Raw genomic sequence first — 13,215 nt, 5'->3', positions numbered from 1 at the left:
TCGCCATACCAGGATTCCTATCATAAAGTAGAAGCCTGATTTACATTTGTCTGACGTGTCGTGTCGTGACGCGTCAGAACGGTATCGGTTTCATACATGTAATATGGTTAGATTTATATTAGTGTGTCGCAATCTGACGTGACGGTTTATGTGTTGTGTCCATGAAACCGATACCGTTCTGACGCGTCACGGCACGACAGATCAGGCAAAATGTAAATTCGGCTGTCTACTGACATGCTTCTTAATAATTATTTGCCTTTTTTAATTTTTCTCAAACCAGAATTTATTACTATAGTTTGTACCAAATAGCATGGCAATAGCGATCATTCATCCGACTTTTATCCCGAATACACAATTCGCAGCGACCGACCGCCGCCGATTCCTTATACAACAGTCGCAATTTCGGCGTCGCGTAATTATCATAATTATTATTTTTTATATAATATTAAGTGACGGGGCGAAAAAGTCGTGCGCCTGATGTTAAGGTACACCCTTACCCTTCAAAACTGAAATCTGCCTTTAATTTTGCTTATAGTAGTGCGTATTTGCAGAGCTTAGACCACAAATTAAAAAGGTACAGTGGAAGCTTAGGCGGTATTATGATGGTATTGAGTGCTCTAAAGTTATATGTTTAAGATCTTTTATTCTGTTTTCTTGGCTTTTTATAATAATGAACTACTTACCTAGTAGGTCAATGCTCCTTGGTCATGATTTTGTTTTGCTTTTTTTTGCTTCCGTTATGGTTTTTTCGTTGTACGTTATTTTTCTTTTTTTGGAGACAATTTTTATTTTACTATACGATAATGAGTGTTTTTAAAAGTCATAAAAGCAAGTCATTGCAAGAATATAAACCTGAAAAAGTGTTCCAAAACCTCGACAAAATCTCTCTCCTACAAGAAGCTCGGTACTTCAATTCCTTGCGTGTTAACCCCAATAAATGTATACATATTTTGAAAAAAATTTTATATTTGTTGTATCAAGGAGAATCTCTTTCTATTCAAGAAGCTACTCATATATTTTTCTCAACGACAAAATTGTTCCAATCTGATAGCATAATACTTCGTCGACTCGTGTACCTTAGTCTGAAGGAGTTGAGTTTAAAATCTCAAGATGTGATTATCGTGACATCATCTCTTACTAAAGACATGAGTGGAAAGGAAGACATGCTTCGTGCTGCGGCAATAAGAGCTCTGTGCACTATAGTTGATAGTACCGTGTTGCAAGGCATTGAACGCTACATGAAGGAAGCGATCGTTGACAAGAATCCAGCAGTTAGTTCTGCGGCACTTATTTCCGCTTTACATAAATCGGCGACTGTTCCGGATTTAGTACGACGTTGGGTAAAAGAAGCTCAGGTATCGAGTACTACTCCTATCTTATAGAATTCAGAATTGACAAAAAGTTTTTTCGAAAATGATGAACGTTGACATGATAAGATGTACAAATGGCTGTATTTGTTGGTTAATTCCACAGTATGGGTTATTAATAATAACTTTTGATAACATTCAAGAATCCAAAATGAACGATCCCATACACACTTACACTACATACATAAACTTATAGCGCGTCAGCGGTCGCTTCCTTGACGACGGGGAACCAGTGGTACCGTAGTAACTTTATGTATCTTGAATTACAAAATGGTTTGTGCTTATGAAGATCAATTGTGATTATTAATTCTGGCTTATGTTTTAGTTTTGTAGTGTGCGCGTAAATTACAAAACCATTTTCTTTATTTCAGGAAGTAATAATGTCCGATAACATTATGGCGTCCTACCATGCTTTGGGTGTGTTTGCTAAAGTTCGCTGCATCAATCAAATATCGATGGAGAAACTCGTAATAAAACTCTTATCTAAGCCTATTCAGTCGCCATACGCTCAATGCCTTCTTATTCGTTACGCTGCGAAGCTAGCCAAAAGTCATGAGTCGGGATTGTCTGGTACATTCATTAAGTTTATTGAATCACGTCTACAGCCCAATAATTCCGAAATTATCGTTTATGAAGCTATACATGCTATGATATATTTGTGTAAATCTGCTAAAAAACTTGCTCAAGTATTGTCTATCTTACAAATATTTTGTGTGTCTCCTAAGGCCACAATACGTTTGGTCGGAACTCGATCATTGGCTAAAATCAGTTTCAAATATCCAAGTATTGTAAAAGCGCAAACAATAGATTATGAAAATTTAGTATTTGACCCAAACAAATGGGTTGCTACTATGGCTTTGGTAACCATTCTTAGCATGGGAACTCCTAGCACAATTAAGCAGATAATGAAACCGTTATCAAGTTTCATGACTGATATACCAGACGAATTAAAAATAATGGTGGTACACGCTATACAACGCCTTTTTTCGAAGTATCCCCGTAAATACCCAACAATTTTATCACCTTTAGGAGAAATGTTACACGGTGAAGGTAGTTTGGAGTATAAAGATGCTATTATTAGTGCAATGATTCCCCTTATTGAAGGGGAAAATGATCACGTCAAAGAGAATGGATTAATTCAACTGTGCGAATTTATTGAGGATTGTGAACACAAGGCACTAGCTGTGCGCATCTTACATTTATTAGGGCGTGAAGGTCCAAAAACTAAGCAACCCTCGAGATTCATTAGATATATCTACAACAGAGTTATTTTAGAATTACCACCAGTGCGAGCAGCAGCGGTAACAACTGTCGCACGATTTGGCGCCGCGCTCCCAGAGCTGCTATCTAGAGTAAGAGTTGTATTAACTAGGTGTCAATTTGACAATAGCGACGAAGTGAGAGATCGTGCGGTTTTTTACAACGGAATACTGGAGTCAGGTAATACAAATCTTATCAATGATTATATCACGAATGTTCAAGTGCCCAATGTAATTGAACTTGAAAAGGCCTTATTTGATCATTTGAGTAAGAAGCCAGATGGACCATTCGATATATCAGTTGTTCTAATAGATGAAAAGCACCAGGCCATTAATTACGACATGTCTGATCAAGTAGTTAGTCGTCTATCCATGGAATCCCTTGAAAAGCGACAAGAAAGCAAACCAATATTTTCTCCTGGCATAGAGAACATTGGGACTCTTTTTAAGTCTTGTGAACCCGTGGAGTTATCAGAATCTGGAACTGAATATCGCGTCCGTTGTATTAAACATGTCTTTGCGCATCACTTGCTTCTCCAATTCGAATGTTTAAATACTCTTTGCGATCGTATATTACAAAATGTTCAAATAGTTTTAGGACTGGCGCCTGGTTATAGTTTGTTGGCTGAAACAACCTGTGAGCAATTGGAGTACGACAAACAAGGTAATATCTTTCTACTGCTGGAATTTCCCAAAAAAGCAGAAGAATCACCGGGAACATTCACCATTATTTTAACGTTTACGGTTTCTAATTGTGATCCAGTAAATACCAATAACTTTCCTGACAATTTTTGTAATAGCCATCAAGATAATTACTATTTAGAAGACCTAGAAATTAACTGTAGGGATCAATTTATCATACATGAAGCGGATGAAGATTGGCAGAAGAAATGGGGTAATGCGTCCCGGCGACTAGTGGAAGTTAGTGAAATTTTTGGTTTGATACACAACAATTTGACAAATGCTGCAAAAGCAGTATGTAAACATCTTGGGTTGCCAAAATCTGGGATTAAAGGCAAAGATATTAAAGAAATTCACAGCAGTGGCATGTGGCGAACGAAAGTGCCCGTTTTCATAAAAATTCTGTTGATGTTTGCAGGAGAAACAGTTACGGGACATGTTTATATACGCTCTCTGCGAGAAGATGTTGCTTCACTACTTTTTCTTGAAATTTTACCTGAAGCATTTGTGATTACTTAAGCGTCCCTAACAATTGGTTCTCTAATCTGGGCCTAGAAACCAAATAAATATAATATTAGTTGCCACCTACGTTACGGTTTTTTAAATTGAAATGGAACTTAGATTATCATTACTAAAATAACCATGAGATCATTATTATCTTATAATAACAATAACTTTTATTGGCCTCTGACAAAAGCAGCTTAATAGCTAATTAAATTAAGAGACGTTGCAAATACGATTTTCAAAAACCTGTGTTACCTGCATGCCAGACTCTCATCCTTCATACAAGAAAATTGATTTTAGTACTGCAATTAGCACAGTTCTCAAGTAAATTTTTTAAAGTGCTGTTAATGTTTCTACGAAGTTTACGAGAGTTTCTTCAGTGGAACTATAGGCCTTAGTTTGTAGCCATCATGAGACCCTGTTAGACAAATTTTAAGGTGGGGAATATTGCTAACGAAGTATTTAATATTTTCCCAGGAAACAGAAATGTGTGTGTGTGTGAAACTAGTGTAGAAGTGGTATTACGGGCATGCAGTATTCTTTTTTCGTCATGTGGCCAAGATTGAAGAATCGTATGTGAATTGGGAGTGTTTCCTAAGAGTCAATGAAAAAATAAAACTGAAAGGAAGAAATTTTGAGAATATGCTTGCTATGCTAATATGCTGAATATTGAATACTACTTACCCAGGTGTAACAGTTGTATTTAAAGACGGTAGTTTGTAATCTGCTTGGAAGTTCATGTTTAAAACGTTGATTTTTGTAATTGAATATCTACATAAGAATGTCTTCCAAAGTTACTTAGTGGATTTATTAAGATTTTCATTCTTTTCTGAACTTATGTACTTATTTCTGTGTTAAATAAGAATAGGTTATAAAAATAAAAAAAAATTAATTACAAGTTCTTACAACGTCTCTTATTCCGGCTGGCCAATTTGGGTGCATTTTTCTTTTAACAACTTTTATATTAATAATAAACACTAGTTTTGGAGTCAACGCAAAGGTAAGTGATACATAAAAGCGTAGATACATTATAATACATGTATATAATATAGTAAATAAACGCTATAATAATATAAACACTTGCCCAATTTGGTTTCTTATTTGAAACCGTGTTTACATAACTATGTATGAAAATTATATCCGAGGATTGTGATAGCACTTCCACTATCTAACAGTCCTGTAATATTTAAATGATTAACTTTTATTTCTAGTTATGGTCGTTGAGAGTCAGAATTGTTTGAAAGTAGGAACGTAGAAATTCTACATGACTTAAAGAAAATTAGTTAGTCCAAGAAGTTTTATTAGATTCTCTGCGTTCCCTTGTAAGTTTTTTGAAATCTTATGGCAATTGGGTATTTAGGAAAGTATAACCTTTTTTGCCGCAGCGAAAGCATACTACTTCTACGTTTGTACAGTTGGTTAAACTATGTTTATTATTACGACAACGTGGGCAAGTGAATCGAGTAGGAGGTAGCGATGATATTGCATTTATAGTGTATATGGGTTTAAATTTAAATGGTGGTATGGAGCGAAAATGCCGTGATGTGCTGGGTTGTGAGTGGAAATTTTGGTTATTACTGTTGAGTTCATTGCATGTTTCGATCCATTTGCAAGATTGGAGTAATGCTTCTATAGATTTTAAGTCGGTGGGATTTAAACGCTTGCCAAAATCTAGCATTAGATTCCTACGGAGAATATAAATTTTTTGCTTTTCGAAAAACGGCTCATGTAATTTGCAAAACGATGATTCAACGTCTAGGGTAGTACTGCCACCTTAACTACTTCTGCCGCCAAACAGTAATGTCAGCATTACTGTGTTCCGGTTTTGAAGGATTAAGGGTGCTTGTGAAATAACAGGCACATGCGACATGTCAATGTCTCAGGGTGACATGTGCAGTTGTAGTGTCCCTCGGATTTTTGCGATTTAAAGTTCTGAGTGGCACTGCAACTGTTATCGACAGGCGTGTAGCTTACCATCAGGCTAATATTATAAAAAAATGATATGGTAGCGATCCCGATCTATTCAAGCTGTCTTCAAATAATCATCGATTTAAAATAATTATGGTTTCGTCAATGTAAAAGTGGGTCATATTCACTTAAATTGTACATCTAAGTAAACAGTAACGAAAATAACGAAACGGAACGTAAGGGCTTGGGCACAGTTTGGGAAATTAATTTTTCTTCGTTTAATAAAAAATAACCGATTATATTATTTTCCCTTTATTCCATGACGACGTGGCGAGGAAATAATCATCGATAGTATATAAACATAATGTAAGACATAAAAACAAATAGTAATATTTAGTAGTAGAGTCTTTATTCGTAATGTAAGCTGATTTAACGTAATTTAATTTTTTTGTAGGCATAATATAAAAGTTGTCTAGGTGAAATATTTTCTTTTGGGATATTTTTTATTTTCAGGCGACAATTTTGTTGTCTCAGCCTTCGTTCGTTTTTGTCAAAATCAAAATACATTTTTTTAGTTTTTTGTTTTCCATCACTAGTTGAATATTTTGTCCGTTCAGAATACACGTAGGGTTTCCATTTAAATTTATTATCTCACATTATTTTTCCTTCTTTTTACGTACATACATACTTCCATTTCTGTCTTTGTATCTCTTCTCTTGTCTTCTCTTCTCTCGTCTCGTCTCGTCACCCCTCTCTTGGTACAAAAATTAGTAGTGGCGCAGCTGCAGCGCCACATTTGCGCCACTGTATCGCTTCTTTAAGCGTCTAAATTTATGGCGCCTTAACACCGCACATACCTACTATTCAAAGCTCTCATGTCTACACCATTTACCCCACTTTCATGATTCTTCTATCATACCCAATACTCGGTACTGTATGTCAGGGTTGGAGTTAGCACTTTCTCTTGACACGATTTCGACTATTACTTTCCGTTCAATATCATCGTCACACTAACCGTTGATTATCAATCTATCCAGCCAGCTACATAAATTATTTTACTTTTATTATCACCGCCTTCGTCTTAGTCATATTCGCCTTCATTCCTTTTCTTTGAGATTGACATACACCAATTAACTTGTTAGTTTTCATAAATATATCGAAAGATGCGTCATTAGCCAAATTCTTCTTTTAGTAGTAAAAGTTCCCCTAGTCGCCCATTCCTCGATTTCAGAATCTATATTATTTTCCAGTCAATACATAGTTATCATCAACAAAATTTAAAGTAAGTATGTAATTTGTCAAAATGCTATAAAATATGTTAAACGTACTTAAACTAAATCTAAAAATAGTTTCAAACCACATTGAAAGTATATGTGTTGCAATTCGCTTTCGCGGTTTAATGACATGTAACACATTTCTGGGTAAAACTGCATTCATAAGTAATTTTACGATTACGGTTTCTAAACTAGAAGTTCCGTAATAACAATGAAGTGGACTGTCCGTTAAATCTGGTTATATGCTCGATGGTTAAATGAAACTGCACGGGGTAATACACGCAAGAGTTCAAAAAGCTTCTTCCTCATACTAAATTACGTTCACATAACACTATCTCGCTCTAGCGCCACGTGCTTTGAAGACAGTGCCTTCGTTTTGTCGCCACGTGATTCCCAACGAGGAGCTCTATTATGTATGGGTAAAGACGTAAGTACTAAGTAGAGCAAAAAAGACAAATAGATATAGACCTTCTTGTCACACCGCGGTCTGCCGCGGCCTCACGTGTATTTGAGCGTGTGAACTGTAAGCTAGTGATGCTACTGTACGCTTTATAAACCCGAAACATTTTTCGGGTATTTAATGAATCGATTCTTAACAATTATAGTCGAGCCAAGATAGCATCCTTTTTTTGACAGCTATGAACCAAGATAGAATGTAACTTAATAATCAGTACGGTAATACACGTCCGACTTCGTGTCTGATGGTCGGATCCGACTATCGGATCGGATTCACTTATACACGTCCGATAGGCGTCTGATTCTTATCACTGATAAAAACACTATTTATTTGTTTGTTTATGAACGATATTGATATTTTTTTCAACATCACACATGCGCTGCTTATATAGCAACAAATATATAGAATTATTAGCAAACCGCTTATGTGTATAAAATTATCCAGTAGGATTAGAATCACTTAGTCTTGAATTATAAAATTACTACTATTATTAGTCACCGACAAGAGCCTGGCTCTTAAATAGGACGATGATGATCAGTCGGTGCGTGTTGTTCCTTGTTTTGACAGGTTCCTGGTGTGATAAAAGAATACAGCTGTTGCCGAACAAAGTCAAGCAGTAGGCATTTTAAAGGACTATCCACACACATCAGGGCCATGGCCAGGACGTGGACGGGGCGTGCTAGTTTGTATGAACTGCGGGCCCGTCCTTGCGCGCCGGCCCGGACACGGATTTGTGTGAACCAGTTCATATAAATGCAACGATATTTGTTTGAGCCCCTGAGGCGCACGGCTCGTACACATCCCGGATATTTATGGGTAGACCTTAATACCACAACTTGCCACTTACCAAGCTTAATTAGTAAGGTTTAGACTTAATTCAACTTGTTGATATCGAGTTCTTAGGTTTTCAACTTGTTGAGTTTATTTCTAATTATAGCATAACTTATATGTAATAGATGGGTACATTTTTACTAAGTTAATTATTTGATATATTTTTAAGTGTAACAATAATAATATAAGAAATACTGAGAATGAATAAATATTAATACAAGTGGGAAATACGACTTTTGCTCTCCACAAATTTATAACCTTGATTTTTGGGGATTTTGAATAATTTGCATTGGTAACGCTGCAAATCGGATGGAAGAATCGGACCTGTATTTCGTCTCTCCGCAAAAGTATAAAGAGCGCGCCTTCAGACAATCGAATCGGTAATAAAATCGGACGCTATTGCCAACTCGAACGTCACGTATCATACAATTATATGGTATGAGCACCTTCCGGTAGTCGGATCAGACTATCGGATGGAAAAAACGGACGTGCATTGTTGACCTCATTGTCAAAATAGGAAACGTATAATTAATTGTATAATTTATCTTCACTGTAAAGACCAACGACGTGTTGATTTCGGTTTATAATTAACCGAAATAATGTATAGTATTTATCTACAATAACACATAATGTAATTTAATATCTGCATTAAAGTTGTGATAGTTTGTATTTATGAAACGTCATATAAACGATTATGTTCTATGGTTTTTTTGAACCTAGTGATGTCCCACGTGCATTAAGATAGTACTGTTATGTGATCAAACATTATGTAGTATGGTTGTTATAGTAAAAATATCTCCAGAAATTAATAAAAAATGATGCCATTATTGAAAATTTATACGATGAAAAACTCATGAATAAATGTATAATATCAAATCAATAATTGCAAACACCGTTCATAAGATTACTTTTTATGTTAATTACAAATATATGTTAATTTTGCCGAAAAAAACCATTAACAAATTATTTAAGCAACCACAAAATTCTCGAAACATGTATGGGTAAAGTAAAAATTTAATTTGGCACAACTTGCTCTCCTTGCATACAACGTAATGCACATCAGTAGGAGTGCGATAGCCTTGTATGCGTCTTATTATTTCTGTTCCTTGTGATCTCAGGCGGGTATGAATACTACTAAATTCTTATACTATATTAGTAACTAGTACCATACTAATATTAATCGACTCTAAAACATCTGTCAAAAACAGGATGCTATCTTGGCAAGACATGACCAATAAATATTTTATAAATACAGTTTTTAAAACATACTTTAACTGTTATATCACTAATTCGAGAGATCGTTTCATTTTAATAATGCAGCTGTGTTGTGAATCTTATGCGTGTATAAGTAATTTGCAAACTACCGGGTCACTGAAGATTTAAATTATGCCACTTGTGACTAGGACCAAAAAAAAAATAAAGTAAAGTAAGTAAAGTCCACAGTGTCAATTTTGATGTACTCTTGACTTACTTCATGGTATTCATTATTTTTGGACTCATTTCATAATAAGAAGATAATATAAAAGTTATACAGATAAATATTAAGAATTAAGCCTATAAATATAAGAATATTTTTGTCTAATAATAGAAACAAAGCATATTTTTGCAAATGCAAGAGAAATTATTGCGTTTCGATTTTTTATAATCGATTCTACTGCCTACTACGATAAAATACGTCATCTACTTGCCTTCTATAGGCACCGAAGACTTTATCGCGCATCACTATACGATTAAAATGTCAAACGAGTTTCCCTGTGTGCAGTGGGAAGTTGTGTTTTGTTGGAAAATTTTGTTGTTTAAAACGGAATATTATATAAAGAATATTATCATCTCTCTTACTTAAAGGAATTGGACATTAATTCGGGAATTTAAAGTGCACTTGAACTGTGTACGCATAATACTAATAATGCAGTTTTGAAACAATCATACAAAGTAAGTTATTAAATCTTCATTTATTTACGTAATTAACTTATTTAATAGATTTAAGAGGAGATTAAATTTACCCCATCCGCTGTGTGCGTATTTATGATAGATATTTCTTTTTGTCGCAAACAAGCGAAAATGTAAACTTTACGCACCATTTTGATCCTTCTGGTAAGTACCTATAGTTAGGAGGTTTTTGAAGCAAACACTATTCACTATATTTTTCTTTTTGTATTAGGTACCTACCAAGTACTTACTCGTATAACTTTACATTTTAATTAACTTATAAAATTATTACTAACTTCCTAAAATAAAGAGATTAAAATCCTCTAAATAATTAATTTCTAATGCTGTTATCAAATTTACAATCACTTTTGAAATTTTCTCTTCCAACTAGAATGCCAATTCATAAAAGCATTTATTATCTACTGTAGGCCTTGTAGTTAAGGCCATTGCAGCTATAAGCGAATGAAGATGCATATATTGGTATCTATGCGATCTATACTGTATCAGTTTATTTTTAGTTGTATAATTCACCTCATTTATGCACAATTTATATTTTGAATGTTATAAAGTAATGTATTTGTGTAAAGTACAATTTGATTGGGTAAAATGCAAATTGTGTAAATTCATTAACCGTTTTGCATTAAGAAGGTGCCTCTGAAATCTTTAGTGGGATCAACATAGTCAGAACAAAAACTGCTTAGTCACACTTTCAGTTGTTGTTTTGTTTTAAAACCAAATGGTGTTTTTTGTGTTTCCATGAATAATTTATCCAACTTAAACAGCAACCGCTGAAGTTGCTTTATTAAACAATCACTTTCAATTAAAATATAGAAATAAAATGTTTTACAAGCTATAACTATAGCATGTATTTTTGCATTTTACAATTTCTTCTCTGACTTTTTGTGTTTTTGTAAATGATGTAGATGCATATGCTACACATAACTCCTTATGCAACATGACACCTACTCCACTTCCACTACCATCAACACATAATAAGTATGATAAGTTGGGTCATAATAGTTTAATATTGGAGAGATATAATGAGATAATTTTTAATTTTTGAATAACAGTTGTGATGGTCTGGTACCCAAAACCAATTCCTGTTTTTTTAACAAGCTTTTAGCAGCTGTTAAGTCTGCTAACAAAGCCACATTTGGGATGAATTTTGACGAATATGTTATTACAACCAATAATCTTTACACTCCCGATATATCTTTGTGTTTCTCCATTTTTACTAAGCTTTTTAGTTAATTTTCATCCATAAATATGTTTGTCCAGAAATGTAGGAAAGTATTTATGATGTATTTGTCTGCTACGTTTATCTTGCGTAGCAGACAAATGCATCATTCATCAGTGGCTAATGTACCCTGGCATGTCACAAACTCAGAGATCCACAAACACCTGGAAATGAACACGGTAAAGGAGCCAATCAAAAGTACCATCTTAAGATACAGTAATAGCCTTGTAACCATCCAAACGAATTGGCAAAACAGTTGACAATCCTACTATTGACAAACCTACTCCTGTTGGAGTAATGTAATAAAGGGGAAGAACCCCCTGTTGGGGAGTTCGCCTGCATTGACATAACTGATTATCAGCACATTTGCTAATAGTGCCACTGATTGCAAATGATTCACTACAAAAAAACTAAAAAATTGTCTTTGCATTAAAAGTAATGTTGTGTTCCTGTACTCTTTTGCAATACCATACTTTAAAAAATCTCGTAAATAAATGAGAGATCTGTTCATGGTAATGTGGTATTCTTAAATAAACAATGTTTGAAATGTAAGCTTAGAGCTGGCTTCGCTTAGCGTCGTTTGGTAGAATGGTTTTCTGCAGTCTAATTTATTATATCCTTTTAGCATTGGCTACTACTACTACAGATTAGATATTAAGTAGGAAGTTTGTAACATTCACATAAACAACAGGAATTGAGATATTGTGGATCCAGATAATTATGCAGGGAATTGATGCTCTTGTTCACTATTACATTAATTGACTCTGTTGGTTCTTCTATCTTACAAATTACATTTTTGTTTTCCATTACTTGTAATTTTCTATGTATGCATCATGCAGCTTTAGAGTTCAGGTTGACAAGGGATTACTTTGCTAACATAATCTGGCACCAATTTAAACTCAGATATATTTAATAATATATTTTATTTCTCCTATTCCTTAAAATAAATATGGATGTTTTTTTCATATTAACTGCCTCTATGGCCGAACGGTTACCATGCCGGGCTGCCACGCAGAGGTCCCAGGTTCGATTCCCGGGCCGGGAGAAATATTTGTATGGCCTACATTTATTTCTCTCGTGAGTTTGGGTGTAATTTGTAATTGTCTATGTGTGTCCATGGCACCCGCGATACAAGGTGTCCCTAGTGCGGGGCCATGTTGAGTGTGTGCGTTATTATAATATAATATTCTCTATAATCTAGTAATTTATAAAATTGTCAAATAGTAGGCAATACTATGATAGGTGTTGAATACAACATAAAAATTTATCATTTCTATCCTGTGGTTTACTTCATTCAATAAATTAGTTGTGTCTTATAAATAATTCAATAGCAGAGTTGTTATAATATTTCTTTTTTAAAATGTTTTAGCCCCATCGAAATAATTGAGTTTCGATTGAAAGAATTTGTTTGAAACATTGGAATGTAAGGCTATCATTTGGAACTCTGTCCACCACAACCGCATACGAACATTAGAGAAAATTCAAAACACATTTGCTTGAAATTTATACAAGAAGATGTAAGGATATTACCCTTTATTTTATCCCACAACATTTATTTTATGTATGGTAAATTATAGAATGCTAGAAGTGAGACTAAAATGTGGCTCTTGTAACTTATATGTTTCGTTTGGTATGGGGAATAATATACAACCCATTTTTGTTGTCCAAGATAGGCTTTTTAGTACTTATAACTAATTTGGTGCGACTTCATAGAATGAGGTTATTATTTGCAATAACTATCACACAATGTAGAGTGAATGGGAAGGCC

At 34.4% G+C, this 13,215-nt stretch overlaps 1 protein-coding gene across 1 annotated transcript; it reads left to right on the top strand.

Annotated features, from left to right (window-relative positions):
- Positions 1–803: 803 nt before the first annotated feature.
- Positions 804–3,826, top strand: LOC113240488 (coatomer subunit gamma-2-like). Its single transcript, XM_026477812.1, has 2 exons — positions 804–1,355; positions 1,739–3,826. Exons 1-2 carry the CDS (start codon positions 804–806, stop codon positions 3,824–3,826), a joined length of 2,640 nt encoding a protein of 879 aa, XP_026333597.1.
- The last annotated feature ends 9,389 nt before the right edge of the window (positions 3,827–13,215 follow it).

This window comes from Hyposmocoma kahamanoa, unplaced genomic scaffold, assembly GCF_003589595.1.
Source record: "Hyposmocoma kahamanoa isolate Upper Pololo Valley unplaced genomic scaffold, ASM358959v1 143439, whole genome shotgun sequence".
Taxonomy (NCBI): domain Eukaryota; kingdom Metazoa; phylum Arthropoda; class Insecta; order Lepidoptera; family Cosmopterigidae; genus Hyposmocoma; species Hyposmocoma kahamanoa.
Note: the sequence above shows the minus strand (reverse complement) of the source record. Positions and strands in the feature narration are given on the sequence as shown.

What these genes read in the sequence shown, in the direction of transcription:
- LOC113240488 (XM_026477812.1), top strand. Translation starts at nt 804, where the DNA reads ATGAGTGTTTTTAAAAGTCATAAAAGCAAGTCATTGCAAGAATATAAA. An exon ending in GTTGGGTAAAAGAAGCTCAG is followed by an intron (nt 1,356 to 1,738) that starts GTATCGAGTACT and finishes TCTTTATTTCAG; the next exon opens with GAAGTAATAATGTCCGATAA.